The 23,398-nt window shown below is 50.1% G+C and overlaps 1 protein-coding gene across 6 annotated transcripts in view; it reads right to left on the reverse strand.

The window, feature by feature from the left end:
• Nucleotides 1–23,398, reverse strand: part of RGS12 (regulator of G protein signaling 12) — a 691,597-nt gene that overhangs the window by 433,271 nt on the left and 234,928 nt on the right. Inside the window, exon 1 of one of the 6 annotated variants that reach the window (XM_086964155.1) lies at nt 4,164–4,278. The exons of the other annotated variants lie outside the window; for them this stretch is intronic. Coding sequence (XP_086820281.1) covers nt 4,164–4,223 — 60 coding nt within the window. The 5' untranslated portion in view covers nt 4,224–4,278. Of the gene's footprint in view, nt 1–4,163; nt 4,279–23,398 lie in introns of those variants that run through there. 6 annotated transcript variants of the gene reach the window in all.

Consider the following 23,398-nt stretch of genomic DNA (forward strand, 5'->3'; position numbering starts at 1 on the left):
CAAGGACTACTTTTTTATACCCCCTGCCGGTTGAACATGTTAGCTACCGAGATGACAAACCCGGTACACAAAATATTCAGGAACGTGTTGTCAGGGTTTAGACAGGCTATTAGAGCCTGATGGCATGAACGAACACCCAGTTTGTTCCATTCTCCTCTTAGGCTAATCCTACGGTTTTTAAGCAGTGCCGGGCAGATACATACTTTGTGCGTGAGTGCTCCTTCAGTGTGTCTGCAGACCCTGCATATTGTACTCTCACTAGGGCGGCACATCCTGGGCAGATGTTTGAGGAAAGGCCACTCCCCTAGCCTAAGTCCCATGAATCTTATTTTCTAGTGGACAGCATACGTGCTGGTGATGTGAGATGAAGCAGGGCCTGGCTGGTACTTGGCTATGATTGAGCAGGCGTACCGGCGTTTGGCTAATTGCGCCCGATCTGAGTGAAATGACAGAAGATGGCTACTCTTCCTTATACAAGTTTTAAAATTCTGTTGGCTTAAATTACTGTCTCATAAGTCTTTTGCTTCCAGAGCCTGCAGACAGTCTTCACGATGTTGACGATGTAGTCTTCCTGGGGAGCTTCGACTGATTTTGAGCCAGAGCAAAGCCTACAGGGTGCCAGGACGTGCATTGCGTATCTTGTTACAGATGTTTCGATACGCACCAGCCCCTGCCACCCGTTGGTCTGACCTGAGTGGGGGATGAAGATTTTGGCACTCGAAATACTTGCTTACAGATTTTTACAATCAGGTTATTCAATAAATTTGAGTCTTTTCAAAGCATGATTTCCCACCCATAGGATATGGAAGGGAGGATTTTGGCCCTCATAACTGTTGTCAGTAGAGACTACCTTTGGCCTGGAAGATGTTTCGATAGTTTTGAAAAAGACACCTGTATCGTCAGGGCTTTGGCCCCAATCTTTTGTCTCTGTTTCACAAAAGAGCATCTGGTATCAATGTGGACCTCCAAATATTTGTAGGACTGGTCAGTTGCAACGCTTGTTCCACCAAGACCAGCCTCGTACTTAATATTTTTTTCGCTCATAGGTTACTATTTTGGTTTTGGTTAAATTAACCTCCAAGTTGCTAGCAGTTGTATAGAAGCTTAGTTGAACGAGAAATCGTTGAAGGCTTACCCTTGTGAAGACACCGTCCGCATGATGAACTCCATCCACTCCGGATCGCCGACCGACCCCTGCCCTCACCACATCTTCAACAAAGCCGACGATGTCATCGCACCCCACCTACGGGACATCATCAACACCTCCTTCACCACCGCCACTTTCCCAGAGAGCTGGAAGCATGCCGAACTCAGCGCGCTACTCAAGAAACCAACAGCGGACCCCACCGAACTCAAGAATTACCGTCCCATCTCGCTGCTCCCCTTTCCGGCCAAAGTCATCGAGAAGACCGTCAACAAGCAGCTGGCCGCCTTCCTCGAGACGAATGGATCCCTAGACCCCTCGCAGTCGGGCTTCCGGGCCAACCACAGCACCGAGACCGCCCTCATCGCTGCCACCGATGACATTCGAGCCCTGATGGACAATGGAGAAACAGCGGCCCTCATCCTCCTTGACCTCTCCGCGGCCTTCGACACCGTCTGCCACCGCACCCTAGTGCAGCGCCTCAGCAACGTCGGAATCCAGGAGAAGGCACTAGAATGGATCGTCTCCTTCCTCGACGGTAGGACACAGAGAGTCCGCCTACCACCGTACAAATCAGAGTCCACCGAACTCATCTGCGGCGTACCCCAAGGTTCCTCGCTGAGCCCGACCCTCTTCAACGTCTACATGAGCCCCCTCGCTGCCATCGCACGCCAACACAACCTTAACATCATCTCCTACGCCGACGACACCCAGCTGATCCTCTCCCTGACCAACGACCCCGCCGCCGCCAGAGCCAACCTTCACGAAGGTATGAAAGAGGTAGCCGAGTGGATGTCGACCAGCCGCCTAAAGCTGAACTCGGACAAGACGGAAGTCCTCATCCTGGGATCCTCGCCCTCCGCCTGGGACGACTCCTGGTGGCCCCCCGCCCTGGGCACCGCACCCAAACCGACAGACCACGCACGCAACCTGGGCTTCATCCTGGACTCCTCCCTCTCCATGACCAGGCAAGTCAACGCCATCTCCTCGTCGTGCTTCAACATCCTGCGCATGCTACGGAAGATCTTCCGGTGGATCCCCACCGAGACCAGGAAGACGGTCACCCAGGCCCTCGTCACCAGCCGACTGGACTACGGCAACGCCCTCTACGCCGGAACCACCGCCAAGCTCCAGAAGAGACTCCAGCGGATCCAGAACGCCTCAGCCAGACTCATCCTCGACGTCCCACGACACAGCCACATCTCCAAACACCTGAGAGACCTGCACTGGCTCCCGGTCAACAAGAGAATCACCTTCCGTCTCCTCACCCACGCTCACAAAGCCCTTCACGACCAAGGCCCGAGCTACCTCAACAACCGCATCAACTTCTACGCTCCCAAACGACACCTCCGATCAGCCAAGCACGCCCTCGCCGCCGTCCCCCGCATCCGAAGAGCGACGACAGGAGGAAGGTCCTTCTCCTACCTGGCCGCCAAGACATGGAACTCCCTCCCGACCAACCTGCGCCTGACCCAAGACCACCTCGCCTTCAGGAAGAAGCTCAAGACCTGGCTGTTCGAGCAGTAGCAGCACCCCCCCCCCCCCCCCCCCCCCCCAGCGCCTTGAGACCCTCCGGGTAAGTAGTGCGCTCTACAAATGCCTATGATTGATTGATTGACTAAACAGCGCTAAGTCATCTACGTATAACCGGTTACCGGGGGGGGTGACTATTGATGGTTCCATTGACTGCGATAAGTCTGTGATAAATAAGTTAAAAAGCAAGGGGGCCAGCACGTAGCCCTCGTGCATGCTCTTCAGCTGTAAATTCAAAATAAAGCAACTTTAAAAGTAAAAAGAGGTAAATATCATTTACATAAATACATAATATTCAGGCCAATGTCGCCTATACGGTGGTCACAATATTTAAACTCCAAATCATTGTTTTAAAAAGTTAGTTTATCAGATGTAGCTAGAGTAATGGAAACCAGTGAGATGCATTATTTGCACAAGTCATAAAAAGCAAGCCGACGGAGGTCATCAGTAGTGTATTTAATTGTGCACTGCATACTGTTCATTCACTGAAAATATTTCAGGTGGATCGTGTGTCAAACAGCCTCTACATATGGTAGGCTGAGTTTACAGACCATGCATTATGGATATGCATTATATCTGAAGGGCAACATATAGTTTTAAAACGTGGGTGTGTGGGAGATGGGGGCATAATTGGATGAAAGGCACAAAACATATAGCTTTTCTGTGTTAGAGGAACAAACTTCGTTACCATTAAAGAGTTTAAAAACAGAAAGAAGTAGGATGGACTTTACAAACAGAAACATTTGGACACTACATGATTTTACTGTTCCTGTCTGTTCAGACCACCGGACACGCGGCAAATGGGCCAGGGCTCGTTTGTAGTTGGCATGATCAAAAACAAACAGGCACCACCACCACCACGCTCTCTTCACAGGCCAAACGACCTACAAATCTCAGCAGTTGTAATAACAAAACGACAGCTCCTGGCATCCCGGTGGAAGGCATGCTGTGGCAGCTAATGAAACTGCGAGGGGGTTAGAATGACGCCCTCGGAAACATGCCCCGTTCTCTGAGAGGAATCGGTGTGGAGAGCGGAGGCTTCCGCCAACAGATGGGTAGGAGAGACTCCAGGCTATCGGGCAGGGGCTGTGCTGGAGGCGACTTGCAACCAAAGAAGCCGCACTGTAAGTGGTGATGCATGGGTGGATGACACAAGAGGCAAGCTGCGTCTTGAGCCTCCTTCTGCTCGAGGCAGAACAGACAGTTGCACGGAAGACAAGCATAGGCACACCTAGCAAAACAGACGATGCCAGAGGAGGAGGGCGACCTCTAAAATAGGCACAACATACATTTTCATGCATACAAAATCTGAAACGTGCCTCAAAAACAGAGGCAACATGCTAAACCGCTTCTGGTAAAAGTGACCGCAGAATCCACATGCGCCTTACAGAAGCCAAGAATAATAAGCAGCTCGAAGTAATTACATCGGCTCAAAGCTCTCGGAAACAATGCCCCGTTTGGGCTAACAAAAGACCCAAACGCTTACCTTCTCATCATACCAAACAGCAGTCGCTTTTGTTAAGACTGTCCTCCCTGATCTCAGCATGTCCGCTCCCAGCAGAACAGCGGCTCAGTGTGACAGAGCTTCCTGAGGCAGGGCCGTACCATGCCTGTACATGTCAATAAAGTTTAAAGGCATTTGGTGAGGAGTTCATCTCACTCCCTAGAGTTTCCAATGGCAACAGGGCAGTGCGGAGACGTGATTCATCAAAGGCCTTGAAGCTCTCGAAGTGAGAACCCCAGGAGCAGAGAAGACGCGGTCTCACGTCCTGCTGTGACGTGTTTGATGAGCAGGCTGACTATTGGATGGTCCAAAAGTTCGGCGATGCGGCCTGCCCCACAGCACAGATCTGTGCCCGTGCCAAGGTGCCCCTGCTGATCAACGCCAGCAGGCATTTTATAAAAAATTATACTATTAAAAAGCCAGCGGAGAGTGATTCTGCGCTTCCAGTTAGACTGGCACATAAATGGCTTATAAATCCAATGCTCTATAAACACAGCACTGCTGCACTGGCCCCAACGTACCGCAACTAAAGCCAGCACAGCCCCTTTTGGCTCACCAAGATATGCATAAAAGACATATTTTATACTTCTTATTACTCGAAATGTTAGAGGATTAAACCCACGTTAAACTTAACTCTCCCTCAACATCTGGTTTGGTGTGGGGGTTCAACAACAAGAGCAGAGGCTCAAATGTGTGTTACTACTTCAACTAAAAGCAACAAACTAGAACAAAACTAATGTTTACCACTCAATAAACAGAAAAACTGTTGCTATGGGGGCAGTGCAGGTGGGTTCGGGGAGAAGTGGCAAAAGGACAGCCATCCTCTTTTCTACCAACCAGTTCCTCACAGAGATATTTTTTGTCTTTGGCGGCTGCTCACATGTTTCGAAAAAGGGTGCAGGGACCTTGCTGTTACGGGACGGCAGTCTGTTGTGATGTACCACACGTAGCCGTGGGGTATCTCTGTAGTTTCTTTATTAGGTCCTAGTTACAGGTTAGCATCCATGTAAAGCAGCCTCACCAGGAGCAACCTGCCTGCTGCTCAGCCCATCTTCAACTGTCACACCTCACCACACAGGCACAAAAACATTCCAATCATCTCCATCACACAAACATTCCACTCAGAAGACTCACACTGGCTGAGCAGCTACGAACCAGGTAACATAGTTGAAACATTAATACATAGGCAGGATATAACATATCCTCACCCTTTTAAACGGAAACTGAAATAAAAATACAAAGTGGGAAAAACTATACACAAAAAAGTACACAAGAAGAACATACTTTCGAACCGAGGGATGCAAGGTAAAATACAACATTTCGAGAGGGACTGAACAATTAAGAAAAGAGAGAGGATGAATAAATAGGTACACAAGAAATATCACACATCCTACCCCATTATAAAACATATTAAAATGTAGAAACCATGTTTTCAAAAATGTCACAAGAAACGAGGTAGCTGAAAAATCGTAACGTACCCCCAGAATTCAATCCCTAATACAAGGGGAACAAAAGAAAAATGTAGACAGAGGAGAACTGTACCTCATCCAAGGATTCCTCATGTAAGGAATTGAAACGTAAGCTTTGAAAATGGGACTAAAACCCATCTTGACACCCCTCATGTAAGGTTAAAAAATTTGCAGAAATGGGAATGTAACTGTAACCCATGAAGACATCCCTCAAGGGTTTTTAATGTAAGCCGTGTAAATGGGACTGACACCCATTAGGCCACCCCTCGTGTAAGGGTCAGATAAAAATCTAAATGGGACTATAACCTATGTTGATATCCCTCATGAAAGGGATTGTCATGTACAGCGTGTAAAAATAGGACTAAAACTCGTTCCCATCCCTCATAGAAGGGAATGTAACGTGTAATGCAAATACAGGCCAATTCCAACTATATGACATCCCTCCAGGAAAGGTGTGTCACTACAAACTTAGAGATAGGTGACCACCACCAAATAAAACATTAAGACCACCCTCATGTAAGGGTGTGTACTGTCCAACCAAAAAATAAAATGGGTGACCACCCACTAAGACAATTGGACCACTCATGTAGGCTTACCTATAAGAAGTAAGAAAGTGGGCAAACAATACACATGAGGCAATCCTATGTAGGAAATGTGACGTGCTATGTAGCCGTGTAGCGCCAGAAAATATATATAATGTAAGAGTAACAACCTCACAGTCAATATGAACATGTTGTAGTATACATGTTACCAAAACCCCCCGCCTAAAAAATATGAAGAGTAACCATCATGTGTAGCATGTGTAATACAAGGCTCTGTGGACACCACCAGGGGAAAAAACTTGCGTACCAAACACTACACGCAGACATGTAAAACATTTGTGAATGCGGAGATAGACAAATAACGCTCAGGACACACACAAAAAAAAAAAGACTTGGCAAGAAAACAAAAGAATGACTGAAAACAACAAAACGCTTCACCAGTGAGCGACCTCTCACCCGTGTCATACCACAATGGCCCATCTTTCCTATAATGTTTTTCTTTGGTCTTTTAATTCTTCTCCCACGTGTAGTGACCCCTAGAGGAATGTACTGGAGAAATGTCAACATTGCGTAGCAGGGAGCTTGAATGAAATCGCCTCAAATGTGTGTTTCTGAGCTGTCTAATTGCAAATCCACTGTCAGACGTTTGAAAAAGGTGGCCACTAGACACTGGTACATTACCAAATCGTTCCTTTTCTCCAGAACGAAGTGCGGAGCAGTAGTACACCAGGATCCTGCGACATGCCCGGTCGGCTTTAAACTTCCGTACTTCTTTACTCCCACAGCTTGCGGTTGGCCGAACTTGATCGGACACAGGCTAAAGACAATACGGGTCACTCCGCAGCTCTTGTGCTTCTGTGCTGCCTCCAACACCAAAATGTGGGCACGCAGTCACAACAGCGTTGGGTGGCTGAAGGTGGGAGCATGCTGAAACAAGTCCATTGGTGGCTCGCAGTGCTGCCTTGCAACTGAGACGACAAAGAAGTCCCTGCAGCACCTTCATGTGACCCCATGGAGCAGGTCAGTCTGTGCGCGCTCAGAGTGGCTCGTGACTCAGACGTCAAGCCGCAGCGGCTAAACCGCCCCCAGTCAAGTCATCTGCAATAATTAAGAAATAAATAACAATATTTGTCTCACCTCTGAAGGCCCCCTCTGGCCACCCGATAAGAAGACCAAGTAGTCAAAAGCATTGCGTGAGTCCCTTAAGTTGTCGCACACCGCATGTAGGCGGCATGTAAAAACACGCCCAAGAAACATTATGGGCACTGACAACCACCCAGTTGATGCGTTGCTCAAAGCAAACGCTGGTTGAGACTGTCAGTCGACTTAACACTGCGGGCAAAATATTGTGACGGTGACTGTTCCTTAGATCTGATAGATGGAAGTTCTTGGATTCGCACAAGTTGTCATTCTAGTATGGAATACAAATCCTGTTAGCCAATGAAGAATGCCCAAGCTGGGGCTGTCCGATGAGAAGGACACTGGTGGGGCTGCAAGGCTTTCTTAGTTGTGGTGTTCACCTGGTTGGTAACTTAAGTCCTTAGTAGATCACTCCTGCTTCTCCATGTTTCATAGCCTCGGCTTTCTCCAGTTACACTCCAGTTCAGTATGACCACTTGTGTACATGAGCCTGTCTCCAGATCATCGCCAAAATTATGATGTGATGTACTACACGTAACCGAGAAGTATCTTTGTAGTTTCTTTATTAGGTCCTAGTTACAGGTTAGGATCCATGTAAAGCAGCCCCAGCAGGAGCAGCCTGCTCGCTGCTCAGCACATCTTCAACTATCACACCTCACCACACAGGCACAAAAACATTCCAATCATCTCCATCACACCAACATTCCAATCAGAACACTCACTCTGGCTAAGCAGCTAGGAACCAGGTAACCTAGAAGAAACATTAATACATAGGCAGGATATAACACAGTGCCTCTTTCTCTAGTGGCGTGAGAAAGAGGGGATTGAGATGAAGCAGACTAATTGGCCTATATCGCCTCTACATTCATTGGTGTTCGTATCATAGCCTAGTGGTAACACCATGCATGAACAGTCACCATTTACAAATGGAGACACAGCAACTTTCTTTGAGAGGTAGGGCAAAGAACTCAATGTGGTAACAACCTTCTGAGTTAATGCCTTTTCCCCAAAGCGTCTGAGACATTACATGGATAGGGGAGAAAAGTGAGATGAATGTGTCTTGCAGGTGGAGTAAATATCCGGCCAGGGTCCCAGGAAGGAAAATACATAGATCAAGGTGGCTTCTCCTTACAAGCAGAAGCCATTGGCAGCCCCATTCCTAATTTTGATTAACATATGTGGGGTCCAGTTTCACTGGCCTCTCAGACTTCGGCCTCAGAACTAAACCCATCAAGAGGTGGAAAAATCTTTGTTAAGGAGTCTAAGCTCACGCAGATCTGTACTGTCTGAAATACAGTTTGGTACCCTTTAACATTGTTCAGATCAATTATATGAAAATACAGATGAGTGAAGGGAGGTAAGGTAAATAGGGAAATCCCAGCAACTCTGTCCTCACAGTGTAAGTCTACCTTGGATGCTATGGAAGTCAAACATTTAACCTTATCAGCCAAGTTTTAACTGAGATGAAAAAGGAGGGGGAAAGGTCCATACAAGGGGCATAGCCAAAGAGGTGCAATTATGAATCTCCTCAAGTCAAAAAGATTTTATTTGTTTCGGTACTCGACTGAGGACCACAAATATCTATAAAACAATTTACAGAGCAATACAATTCAAATTAATATAATATTAAAAAAGATTTAAAAAAATTTATAAAAATTGTAACATACAAATTCATTTGGAGGTTGTTTGCACACTAATGTCAGTTCCTTTACCGATGTAATTCTATTTTTTTGGTATATGGGATTGAGATATCTTGTCCGAGCTTTTACTACATTGAGGTTAGGGCATACAAATAGGAGATGTTCGATGTTCTGGTCGCCCCCTTGACATAAGGACCATATGGGGGATCCACCGGGTGACCATCTTTTTGTAAAGTTCATCAAAGGTAAAATTCCTATTCGCAACATGGTGGTTGCCCTCCTTGCACCATGTGTAAGAGCAAACCCTATGTATGGCTGAACGTGCTTATATTCCAATGATTCTGCAAACAGTTTATAAGTAGATAGTTTTTTACAGTGTGCATAATCAAGCTCAAAGCTCAGTTTTGGAGTGAAGCATTTTAGAAAGAGTTTAAGCTGCGAGGCTGACCAGGACAACAAAATGTCCGTACTGATTTTAGCAATTTGAAATGCAACCGTCATGTTCCCGAAGAATGTTTGTTTAGTTGCATCAAGTTCAAAAATCTGTTTTCAGCAGTGATCGTAAAGTACCTTCTTTTGCATGGAGGAGTTTGTAAGCCCACCTGATCACATTAGCGACAGCTGTCGCATAGGAGCTTGTGATGGAGAGTTCTAATCTTAGGGCTTGGACCAATGTAGATTCAGAAACCTTCATGATTTTTTTCAGGATTTTCCCCTCTTTTTGGTCCATATAAGCCCACTGTTTTATAGGGATATTCTCCGTAGCGTAGGATAAGACAGGGGGGATCTTTACTCTGTATCTTTTTAACATTGGCGAAAAATGCCTGTTCCCAGTAGCAGAGTAAAGTCTAGATAGAGCCCCAGCATGAAGATCAGATTTCCTTTTTAGATTGTTTATTTGTTTTGTATTATTTAAGTTCTTTGTGAAGATCCTACCGAGATAGGTATATTCATTTACCTCTTCAACTATACCTCCTCCAAGCCTCCAACAATATTTTGCACTCTTCTTCCTACCAGAGAAGCAAACAACTTTTGTTTTCGTCAAATTCGGAATTAGAAAATTGTCGTTTGAGTATTTATACAAGATATCCAAAAGTTTTTGTAATCCAAAGGGGGTGAGGTCAAACATCACGATGTCGTCAGCATAAAGCAGGCTATGTATACTTTGTGCAGCGATTTTTGGAGGCAGACTTGCACTTTGCTGAAGATGATATGGGAGGTCACTGATGTACAATGAAAATAATATCGGAGCTAACAGGCACCCTTGTTTAAGTCCATTGGCTGTCTGAATGATATTTGTCAAACCTTTTTCGCACCCCATTTGCACTTGACACCAGGTGTTCGTGTGGAGATTCACTACAATCTGCAGCAGTTGTTCCGGTATTCCTAATCTCCTTAGTTTGTTCCATAGTGTAGGTCTATTAACACGGTCAAAGGCAGTGGAATAATCTATAAATGCTGCGTAAACAGTCTGAGATTTACGTACTGTATATTTGTCTAGAATGGTCTGGAGGATTGAGATGTTATCAGTGACAGAGTGATTGGGTCTAAAACCTGCTTGAAACATAGGTACCAGACCCAACGAGAATGCCCAGTCTTTCAATCTATCAAGTACCTCTGCAACAAATATCTTTCCTGTTGCATCCATCAATGCTATTTGACGATAATTGGCTGCTATGTTTTTATTCCCCTTTTTATGAATAGGGATAACGATACTCCCTTGCCATGACTTTGGAATCAGCCCAGTTTTGAAGATATGATTAAAGAGGGGTGATAACATCGGACTCCAATCCTTGGGGTCTGCCTGCAGGACCTTAATTGGTATTTGGTCCGGCCCTGAGGCTCCAGTGCTTCTTGCATTCCGTATATGCATTTCAATAGAAAATGCTGAGGTGTTTGTTATCGAAAGATTGTTATTTTCTGAAGTGTTATTGATGTCCTTTTCATCAGAGTTGGTTGGGTTTGCTTTATATAGGTCAGTCAAATAAGTTCCCCAATCTTGAGGTGGGACCGGAATGGCTTGTAGTTTCTTTTTTGTTCCAGTTATTTTTGCAACTAGAGTCCAGTAAGATCGCTGATTATATTTTTTTGCGGCTAATTGAATGTCAATCCAGTTACGGTCTTGCAATGTTCTTTTATGACTAAGTTTTGCTCTTCTCAATTGATTTTTTAATCGATTGATTTCTGTTTGAGTTGATGGTGAAAAATTCAAGAATTGAGCCCGTATGAGTTTGTTGAGCTTTTTCACCGTTGATGAATTCCAACTTTTGTTTTTGTTCTTCTTAATATTAATTGACGAGACATGTTTAGACTCTTCTAGGAGAGCAGTTTTCAACTTATTGATCAAGTACTCAAAATTTGTTATTGGGTCTTCGGAATGCATCTCTGTTAGAAGTTGCATATTTTTAATCATAGCGGAAACTTTATCCAATGTTGGTAAATTCCAAAAGATCCGCTTCTGATGAGCATTTACCAGAATTGTTCGTTTGCAAAATTTGATCTGACCTGTATGAGAAGAATTAGCCATCCAGTGAGTGGATAGATGTAAAAGTGCATGATCACTTTCAACAGTAAATTTTGTTTGTAGATGCTCTACTGTCTTCAACAATTCTATTCCACAGATTATGTAGTCTATAATTGAGGTGGTTCCATTTCCTCGTCTGGTATATGATGCCGGTATGTCTCCTTCGACATTGCCGTTCAAAATTGTCCCATTTAAGTTTGGTAGTATAGATAATAGCATTTTACCTCTTTTATCTGATCTTATATTTTTGGGAAATTTTGGAATGGATATTTCCAGTGATTCCTCCTCATACATGTTTACCCACTTTCCAATTTCTGAATTCGAGATTTTACCATTAAAGTCTCCCATGACTATAAATGGTAAAAATTGGCTGTCTTCTATCGTCTGAGAAAATATATCCATTATCTCCACAAATAGGATATTTTGATTAGTTCCAGGAGGGGAATATACATTAAAGAGCAGTATTGCATGTTGAGTGGCAGTAATGTGTGTTTTTAGAGATATTTTAATGCACTGGAGGTTATCCGAGTTGGTTTTGATAATCTCTTGTGCCCATAAGTATTCCTCCCTTAATAGTATAGCCAGTCCGCCCTTTGCATGCCCCCGATTAGTTACTTTTGCTGGAGTGTCGTACACGTAGTAGCCTGTCTCAAAGAGGCACTTAAAATGTAAATTAAAATCCTGCGCGTCCCACAGCATGCCACCCGACTACTTTTTATGTGCCTTTCAGTGAGCTTCCTATGTCTGCACCCAGCCATATCAAACAATAACAGACATGCACCTAAAACAAGAGACATGTTTGCTTTACATTCTGAAAATACGAGCCTTTGAACTAAACATTACTGGGGACTGTGGAAGGAGTAGAGACCTTTAGGTCGCCATCACGGATATTCTCTCCTTCAAATCAATTTTCACTTCAGTCTTCCTCTCTATATCTTTATGAAATCCTCTTTCTGCATATTCACACTTCAGCCTTTTCCTTTTTTGCACCCTCTTTTTACTCTCTATCTTCTGCACAAACATCCTTGCATCTCCTTCATTTCACCATCACTCCACATGAAAACAATGAATCATCGCTCATGAGCCTCAAGTTCAGAGCTAGCAATCATGCACCATTATAAACATATAACATGAACACTCAGACATGTACAGGCGACCCTGCTCAATCTACGCACCATACATGCTTAATAGACTGCATTAAAAAACCTACAGAAAAACATCCTGCAAACAGCAAATAAGCTTAGGAATGTAAATTACGTAAAAAAAGGGTATTGTAAATAGGAGCTACCTCTCCAATATAGATTTTTAAAGTCATGTTGAAATATCGATGAGCAAAAATCTGGATTTTTCATCGCAAAGGCCCTATTCAGATTTTAATTACTGCCGGGTACAGATTTGGAGGAACCGGACCGCTTAAAGCCCTACTACAGGTATTCAATATCCACCGGTCAGCTCAATGATATCAGTTTGAGTCCGATTACCTTTCTGGATGCACAATTCGATGAACATAATAAGAAATACGCTCAAACTTGGCAAACTCTCTCCAGTAATGTAGCAGAAACCTTTCAGGAGGACATTTCAAAAGTGGGTTTTCAGGTTCGCAGCAAAAGCCACAGGAAATGGATTGAATAACCTTTGAAGGCATGACAGCACAAACTCCTAGATATTCTAGGTCCACTTAAACAAAATCATGAATTGAAAGTAAAGATGGCGGTTTTGAGTCAGTGTGTGACTCTTTCTATTGCAAAGTGTTGAATATAGAGAGCAGTTTTCACTCAGCAACATGAATATTGCCTTATGGGGGGCGTGGCTAAGGCGCCGATGTAGGTGGAAGCGGGACTCCGGAGCTCCTCCGTGCCCGCCTCGCACCACTGCATATCCTGAACCCCGGCTCGAACCCAGACCCCTCAAAAATACATAGGAGGGCAACGGGGGCACGCAGGGTGAGTTTGGAGGACTGGGGGCCCCTGGGTACACCCCCACTGGACTTCACAATTCGAGCGCGGCTCCCGGAGTGGAGAGCGCCCAAAATGGCGGCCGCCGTCCTGCCCTGATGTGCCTGGCGGCTGACTCCAGGAGGCGAGGCAGGACCCCCTGACGCGGTGACGACTGACCGCTGACCGGCGGAGAACCCCCGGAGACCGGACAAAGGTGAGGGGACCGGGCTGGCGCACTCGCGGGTGACGCCGGAGGACGGGAGTCGGCGGCCATGCCTGACCCTAAAATGGCGCCGGCAGAGACCGAGTGACCGCGTTGGCGGCCGGCGACAGAGCCCCTGGAGCTGCGTGGACCGCTGGACCAGCGCACAACACACGACCCGACCTCCTGGTGGTTGCGTTGGGGGGTGCGCGAGGACACTGGACGTCAGGGAGAGCGGGGGTTTGAGGGACTGACTGCCCTTCCCCCCCCCCCACCACGAGGCGCCTACCTGGGCTGGGTGGATATCTGCAGAGCTGTGGGGGCCGAGTGGAGGCCCGGACCTACGGGGGGCCTGTGCCACTGTGGATTGGCAGCACGCGCACAAGGGGGACGAAGAGGGGAACAGGAGACGAGGTGCTGACTCCCCACCCCTATGAGTCACTGAAGCTCCGGGTGGGAAGAGGTGCCTGCCTGACCGGGGGCGTCCGAGCACAGCGGACCAGGTACTCATCGGTGACTACCCTGCCTTAGCCTTCTAGGTGCCCGGACCAGGGGCACTGGTGCCACACGACGCCGGCGGAGACTGGCCCTTGAACTGGACCCCACGAGACGCAGGCCCAGTGGTCGGAAGGCGCGGCGGGCCTGAGGCAGACCAAGGACGGAGAGGGGGAACACCGGTGGCCACCGCAGGGGCGCTTGACGGTCACTGCCCGCCAGGATGGTGCGGGGCAACAGCAGGAAGAAAGGCTTCGAGGCCCTGAGACAGGACGACCCGGGGCACCTCGTCGAGGACGACCCGCCGGGGGAAGGGGCCGGGAGCTCGACCCGCCCACGGGATCCCTCTCTGGGGGACATAATGCAGGCGATTGTGGCGTCGCGGGAGGCACTTGAGAAGCGCATGGACACCATAGGGTCGGACCTAACCCTGTTGAAGGACGACCACAGGAAACTGAAGGAGCGGGTGACGACCTCAGAGGTGGCCCTGAAAAACTTGCCAGGGGACGTGGCGGAGCTCAAAACGTCACTGGCGGAAATGGCCCAGAAGGTGCGGGTCCTGGAGCTCCGAGCAGAGGACAGTGAAGGACGGTCCCGGCGCAATAACCTCCGCCTGGTGGGGGTCCCTGAGAACGCAGAGGGGCGGGATGCGGTCACCTACCTGGAGGGCTGGCTGCGATCCGAGGTGGCCCCGGAGGGACTCTCGCCGTTCTTTGCCATTGAGCGCGCACACAGGGTCCCTGCGCGTCCCCCCAAACCGGGGGTGCCTCCGCGCCCGATTGTGCTGCGGCTGCTGCACTTCAGAGACAGAGACCATATACTGCGGAGGGTGAGGGAAATCCCGGACCTGAGAATAGACAACAGCAGGGTCATGGTCTTTCCGGACTTCACCAGAGATGTGCAGAAGCAGCGTGCCTCCTTCCTGGCGGTCAAACGAAAATTGAGATCACTGCACCTGCCCTACGCTATGCTGTTCCCGGCGCGGCTGCGGGTGGTCGATGGGGAACGCACTCACTTTTTCCTGACGCCGCAGGAAGCTTGGAGTTGGACGGACGCGAGAGGGGAGCCGGGCACGGGCCCCACGCCGCAGACCCCCCCCAGGAGACACTCCGCGGATGCGACACCGACGCGACGATCTGGCTCCCCAACGGGCTGGCAGCAGGAGCGAGCCAAGGCGGTGCAAGCGGTGGCGGCCATCAGCCAGGGGGACGCCAGCCCCTCCAGCAGCGCATCTGAGCAGTCGAAGGACAGCACTCCCAGCCCTGGCTCCAGCAGTGGGCACGAACATTCTGAGACGGACCTGCCGGTGGTGACTCCCCAGACAGCGGAAGGTATCCTTGGCTGAGACGGCCACACAAGTAAGATAATGGGACATGCAGGTGGGGGGGGGGGGGGGGGGGCCGCTTCTGGACGCTCTGCAGTGGGATGCGGATGCCCCCCCGGGACTTCGCACTGGCACCGTGGGGGACGGGGAGAGTCGGGGGGTCTCTCCTGATTGTTGTTAGGGATAGTGGGGCAGGGGCGGGGGGCTTCGGACCTGTCTGGAGCCGGCATCGCTGCCACTCCAGCCCTACTATGTAGTGATACGCTCTTTGATTCTTGAGTTTGGATGGGGTTTCCACGTTGGTTGTCTGTCCGGGGGTGTGGGAGTTGGGGTAGTTTGATTATGCAGGTTGGGGGGGGGGACGGGGGGGGACCTAGGCATGCTGGGGGGGTTGCCGGGAGAGTGAGTGGAGTGGATGGAGCTTGGCAGACTTCGCCATGGAATCCGACTTAGGCTATAGATGTCTCACATGGAACGTAAGGGGGATGCACTCGATGCACAGGCGTCATAAGATCCACTCCTATCTGGTCAGGCGGGGCATACACATCGCCTTCCTTCAGGAAACCCATCTGCTGGACAAAGAAGGGAGGGCACTGCAGCGGCGCTGGAGGGGGCAGGTCTTTCACACCGGCTACTCCGCTTATGCTAGGGGGGTGGCCATCTGGGTGCGGGCGGGGATTCCCTACCAATGCACACAACAGGTGATTGACCCAGAGGGGAGATACATAATGGTGCGTGGCAAGCTGGACGGGAGGGACCTTAACCTGGGTTGCATATACGCCCCAAATGTGGACCAACCTGCATTCCTCGCACTACTGTCCAATAAACTAGCTCAGTTTCTGGTGGAACCCTTGCTCCTGGGCGGCGACTTTAACAGCGTGGCAGACGTTAACCTGGATAGATCCCACCCTCCCCTTCCGAATGCACCAGCTGGTAAACTTGCACTTGCGCGCTCGGCCTGGCAGCGCCGGTGGGGACTGGTTGACTCCTGGAGGGCTAACCACCCGTCGGACAGGGACTACTCCTTCTCCGCGCTCCACGAACGACATGTCCGCATTGACGCCTTCCTATGCTCGCAAGACGTGCACGCGGAGGTGTGCCACAGTGAGTATCTCACGCGCTCGATCTCGGACCACAACCCGCTCCTCGTGCGGCTGCGCTGGTCGCAGCTCCGCCCGAGGATCCCGGCTTGGAAGCTCCGCCCTGAGGCACTGGACGATCAGCTCTTCCGTGCCACGATTGCCTCGGGCATTGAGGCATATTTCCAGGAGAACGCGGGTACGGCGGGGTCAGCCGCGACGGAATGGGACGCCTTCAAATCGGTACTTCGGGGCCAGTGCATTGCAACGGCTTCGGGAGTGCGGAGAACGCTACTGGAAGACATCGAGAGGGAGGACGAGACCCTGCGGAGACTAGAGAGGGCGAGACCTGAGCGGCCGGACACTCACGAGGCCCTGCTAGGGGCGCGAGAGGCGGTGGCGGCGACAGTGGAGCGTCTCCGATGCTTTGATTACAAGGCCTACCTCACGCGAGCGCACTCGGAACGCGACAAATCGGGGGCTCTCCTGGCCTGGCTGGCCAACCCGTCCCGCCGAAGCTCGGTCATTCTTGAGCTCCGAGACCAGGCGGGGGCGGCGAGGTTTGATCAACAGGGAATTAACGCATTGTTTTATGACTACTACACAGAGCTCTACCGCAGCAGGGTCCTCCCGTCGGCGGAGGAGTTTAGGGCCTTTCTGGAGGGTCTTGACCTACCGGTGCTGGAGGAGGGGATCGCAAAGCGACTTGGGGACAAGATTGAGGAGAGGGAGGTACGGGTTGCCATCAAGAGCATGGCAAGAAATAAGACGCCGGGCACCGATGGATTCCCGACGGAATTCTATCTCACCTACACGGATCTCCTAGCGCCCCGGCTGACGTGGGTATACAACGAGTCGAGGCGGCTGGGCTGCCTCCCTGCGACCACGAGAGAGGCGCTGATAGTCCCCCTACTGAAGCCGGGTAAGCAGCCATGGGACAGGTCAGCGTATCGCCCACTGTCCATGCTCAACCTGGACTATAAGATTCTGAGCAAGATCTTGGCGACGCGTTTGCTCCCTCACATGCCCATGCTGGTACATGCGGACCAATCGGGCTTCATCCCGGCCCGCAATACAGCGCTTAACGTGCGGCGGCTCCTGCACATACTAGAGGCCGACACTTACGACGGGGATGAGGCAGTGGTGTTTGCTGTCGACATGGAGAAGGCCTTCGACAGCCTGGAATGGCCGTATCTCTTCCATGTTTTGCGAGCGCTGGGCCTTGGCGAAGGCTTCGTAGATTGGACGAGGCTGCTCTATACGAACGCGACGGCAAGGGTCAGGACGGGGAGGATCATCTCTGAGATGTGCGGAGTGGGCAGGGGCACCCGTCAGGGTTGCCCTCTTTCCCCCCTGCTGTTTGCCTTGGCCGTCGAGCCGCTTGCGGCTCGGGCCCGGCTGGGGCAGGCGTATCGGGGCCTGGACGTCTATGGTCAAGACCACCACATCGCACTATACGCAGATGATCTGCTGATGTTCCTGGCGGATTCGACGGACTCCCTGCGAGGAGCTAAGGCCCTCCTGCAATCGCTGGGTAGAATCTCGGGCCTCCGAGTGAACTGGGAGAAGTCCCACCTATTCCCGGCCCGCCCACGGAGGGCATGCCCGCAAACTACAGAGGGAGTGACCTGGTTAGAGAGGAGCCTGCGATACCTTGGCACCTCGATCTTCCATGACAGAGCCGATATCCTAGAGGGTAATATCGGTACGGCGATACGGCACACTAGGGAGAATTTCGACTTTTGGGGCACGCTCCCATTGTCACTCATGGGCAGGGTGGCGTTGCTCAAGATGGTAACCCTCCCGCGGCTGCTTTACTTCTTCGGGACCCTCCCGATATGGATCCCGGCGAGCTACTTTCGGCGGCTGCGATCGATGGTCATCGGCTTCCTGTGGGGGACGGGAAGGCGCAGGGTGGCCCATGCCACGCTTCTCCGCCCTAGGGCGGACGGAGGTCTAGCGGTGCCGGACTACGAGCTCTACTACTTAGCGGCGCAGCTGCAATGGCTGACACAATGGGTGGCTCGGGCCAGGAGGGGGGAGGATGGAGCAGGAGAACCGGCGGGTCCGGTCCAGGTGTTGTCCCGGATTGTCCTGGGACTTCCGATGGGGGATTTCCACCTCACCCAGGAGTTTGCGACGGCCCGGAAATGCTGGAACAGATATCGCCGGAGATGCGGTATTACGGTTCCTTACGCACCAGAGATCCCGCTTAGACTCTGCGGGGCGCTTCCGCACGGAGGCTCGTGGCGCGGGCTGGACGGCTGGGACCGGCAGGGGCTGTCATCCATAGGTGACCTGTACGAAAATGGAGTGATGTTGCCCTTCGACCTCCTGCAGGACCGCTTCGAACTGGCGGGTGGGGACTTCCTCCTTCATGCGGCCTTAACGGCGGCGATCCGCAAACACTGGGGGGCGGGCATTTCGGAGCCACCCTAGTCCCTGGGATGTCAGTACGTCGTGATGATGGCAGGGACGATCAAAGCGGTCACGTGCCTGACTCGGCGCATGATCTCGGAATCCACCGCTCCGCTGCTGACCCTGAAGACGAAATGGGAGGCCGACCTGTCGACTGAGATCCCCGAAGAGGCCTGGAATGGTATACTGGAGGGGGCCCGGAACGGCACGCGCAACGCAAGGTTCCAGCTGGTGCACTTTTATGTCCTACATAGGGCGTATCTGACCCCTGATAAATTACATAAGTACTTCCCGGCTCACCCAGCGTCCTGTCCGCGCTGCCCGGCGGATCCCGCAGACTTCCGACACATGTTCTGGTCCTGTCCCGAGCTGGGGCCCTTCTGGGAGGAGGTGGTGGAGGTTCTGAGGGAGGTGACGGAGAGGGACCTGCAACACACCATGGCACATTGCATACTACACTGGTTCCCGCATACATCAAAGAACAAAGTCACTAGCAAGTTCCTGGACTTGGGGCTTCTCCTGGCGAAGCGGGCCATTACGTCCCAGTGGAAGGCGTCCCGGGGCCCCGTAGTAGAGCGCTGGAAGGCTGAACTGCTTAAATGGGCTAGATGTGAGGGTGAGCTTCGCCTGCGAGCTGCGCTAAGGATAGACAATGACTTGGCACTGGAGAGAGCCAGGGCGTGGGAGGGGCTGGTCCTAGATCTCACGCTCCTGGACGTGGAGGAGGAGGAATCCCCAGTGCATAGCCCGGCTCCAGAGGGACGCCCGCCTGACGGGGGGGCGGCATAGACCCGCTCGGCTATTGCACTACCCTTGCGTTCCATCGAGATGATTTACGGATGATTGCAGACGAATCCTGGTACCATGCTTCGGGTCTGATCTTGTTGGCAAGGTTGAGAGTTCAATTAGGTGATACTCTGGCACGCCTGGGGGGGTGGGGGGGCTGGGTAGGGGGCAGGGAGAGTTGGGGGGGGAATTCTGGACGGGGAAGGAGGGGTAGGAAAAGTTGAGGGGGCTTAGGGGAAGGGGAGGGGGGTATGTTCACGGGAGTTGCACAGAAACTCTTGGCTTCAACTGGACTTGGGACAGGGGAGAGGGAGTGTTAGGTCCGAAAAGCAGCGCTGCCGTTTCCCATCCACTTGTTGGCTGTAGCCATGCACAGAATGCTCCAGCACAGTTTCCTATGTACCTACGACTTTGCCGCTCGACCTCCGGGGTGCGAGCTGAATGGCTGTGTGATACTGGGGAGTGGGAGCGGAGCTCACACTGAGCATCAGGGGGAATGGTATAAATTGTACTGTATACTTATCTGTCATTGCTGCAATAAAAAGATATTTACAAAAAAAAAAAAATGAATATTGCCTTATCCTCAAAGTGCCAGAAAGCATTATTGAAGAGAACCAACACAAAATAATATTGGAGAAACATGTATTAAGGACATTTCTGCTTGTATACAGAATTTCATAGTCTTGCAGAAGGCTAAAAAAATAAATATGACACACTTCTTTATCCCTGCGAATTTCCCAAAAGCCAGGAGAGGCCAAGCTGGCTCTTCTAGCCCAAGCTTTTTTACTCCAGAATCTTGGGTGTCAGACTCTTCCTTGCTCTGCGTCCGGAAGGAAAATTAATATCAGTTATGTGATAAATACTTGTTAATGTTTCTCTATAATTTATCCAAAAGAATCGTTGGGGACTTTAGTCAGAAGACTACTTGGGATGTCCACTCTCAGCTTAGATCCAGTGACCCAATGCCCACCCCCAAATATGTCTGAAGGAAATAAATTAATCTTTAAAGCTCCTTTGACAGTGAAAGGTCACAGCTTTCATCATCAATTTATTAGGTCCCTAGCTTTGATGCGCCAGTCTTCAAACCTATTTAATCAAGTGTCCGCATGCACTTAGAGAAACTTTGTTGTAATTAGAATAAACTGCTAAAAAGTGAAAAACCTTGGGTTCACAGTGCAAATATACGTTTAGTGAGTGTGGTTTAAAAAACGTAGAAGTAAGTACAGACATTTCACAGGGAATGCCTCAATGCTATCCAAGTCCGCATCCCAGTCAGGCATTTATTTATTCTGCAAAAAGTGTCTGTCATTAGATTAGCTGCTATCAACATTCAGCCTTGCTTTGGATCTCATTTACAACCACATCCAACAAAAGAAGCAATATTAGAGTACCCTTAGGGAGCTAAATCATATTCTTTAAAAAGTGATGTTCTTTCTGGCCAAACTCCAACAAGTCTCACATGCCCCAGAGTTCAACTTCATAAAACGATGATGCAAATATGTGCATCTTATAACATTCCAAGACAAAGACTTACACCCTTCCCTCCAAATTGTGAGCTCATCTTTAACATCCGGTTTACTAATCATAAGTAATAAAGACTTTATGTTGCTGGCCCTTCCAAACAAACATTTCCAGACTACAAATTCGTAGGTAATCAAAATCTGGCTTTCAACTAACCAGACACTCAATCGTTATTTACCAACAGGATCTTCTGTACAGGATGTTAATGGTCAGACATTTGATTTGAGTCTCCTTAGTTTCTAGACACTTGAATACATTATAGTGATTATAAATCCTATAGAGAAGTTGATAGTATTGGCACCTATAGCGGCCATTTATTTTATGGGTGTCGTCTCTAGCTTCCACCAATTTCAATTCCATGTTAATAATAAACAAATTATGCAAAGTAGATGTATAACACACTTGATATAAGATAATGCATCCAATTTGCTCACAATCTCACTTTGGTGAAAGTGCCCTCTACCACTGCAACTAGGATACTCAATGAGCCAGGGTATATACGTTGGGCCACGAGGCATATCCAAATGAGATTTCTCTCCACCTTATCAAATGCTCTTTTACGGTTGATAAGTAGCAACTACATTTCACTTTGCATTAAGCATATACATTTAGAGAGGGGTGTGGCCTAGCAAGAAGGAAGTTCAGAAGTAGAAACACGGAGCTCTGACGGCCCCAATATGAATCCTGAGAATGCTACCAAGCACTACAGCGTGCAGAATCAATAGCGCTCCATCCCTGGACACAGATGCTTGTGGTCTCGGCCTAGATATAGGGGGTGCCCCTGAGCAGGAGACCTCCTAAAGTAGCGGACAGCTGCGGTGCCTCCTTTGCTGGGAGGTGATGGCCATCTTGGTAGCCAGTACTCTGGCACAGCCTGCTAGGCAATGCCTAAAACAAGACGGAGCGGCACAGTTGCAGAGGAGCAACATCCCAGCCTGATACTCTTGCTATAAATGGCGGGAATCTGACGCCGACCCCACAAGGGAGCACGGAGCGTGACCGCACTTGACAGACTGTACAACTAGTACGGGTGCCCCTTGTGGTGGGCCTGGTGGTACAGCCTTGGATAGCGACTAAGCCGAGACAACACAACACCTTGGGACAGTCGTGTGGCGGCTTTCCGTGGTCCCAGGCGCCGCAGGATACATGCAGACATCGGGACACTCACTTCCGGCCGGAAGTGGTGTCCCGGTCTAGTCCTCCACCACAGACATTGGGATACCCGCTTCCGGCCGGAAGTGGTGTCCCGTTCCAGTCCTTCACCGCAATTAGCACTTCCGGGCCAGCACATTTAAAAGTGTGTGAAGCCGCCGGATCGGTGCTCCTAATCCTACCTGACAGACGCGCTGAAGCCCAGCAGACGCCAAGGGTTTCTTCAGGTCACGGTAACGCTGCCATTCCTCACGCGTTACGGGACTGCTTCCGTCTGTGCCTTTGATGTCAGCCGTGCAGGAGCGCAGCTGATTACACTCTCACGAAGCAGCTGCAAAGGCACGCTGCTACTTCACAGCCTTGGTTCATTTTGCTGGCAGTGGCGCAGGAGCGTTACTGCCTGTTTGTAGTTCGAAGTGCAGGTGCACTTTGCCTTCTGGTTCCTATGTTGTTATGCCCTAGGCGCAGGAGCGCTTAACATTTTTTCCTTTGGACAGACGTTTGCCTTGGTGGTGGCGCAGGAGCGCTACTGCTTGGCTCCTACACACAGAAAGCGTAGGAGCATTGTTCATTTGGGCCGCGCTATAGCGCTTACCCTGGAGTTCTTGTTCTTGCCTGCTTTTCAGCAGAGAAGCGTTTTTCTTTAAGTACTATTGGTTCCTTGGTGGTCCTGGCGCAGAAGTGCCTCATTCTTCGTTTCCCAAGCCAGGGACCTGAGGCTCCTGGACGACACTGCACTGGCCTCTTCTTTAAGACAACCCGAACAATACTTAGTGGTGAGTGTCAGAAACAGGGGCTCCTGTCTGCATGTGTCCTGTGGGGTGTTGTCCAGCACGCGCGTAGTACCTTGCCCTAATCTGTTTCTTGTTCCCTCAGCTGTGCCAAGACCCGTCCCAACGTCCCTACCACCAAAGCCAATTCCTTGGTTCCTTTTGGCCCCCATCCCTGGATCCATCTCATCCTTGTCGGGCGTTCTTTCCCGTGAGGG

Source organism: Lissotriton vulgaris, chromosome 3_2 (genome assembly GCF_964263255.1).
Source record: "Lissotriton vulgaris chromosome 3_2, aLisVul1.2, whole genome shotgun sequence".
In the NCBI taxonomy this organism is placed as follows: Eukaryota; Metazoa; Chordata; class Amphibia; order Caudata; family Salamandridae; genus Lissotriton; species Lissotriton vulgaris.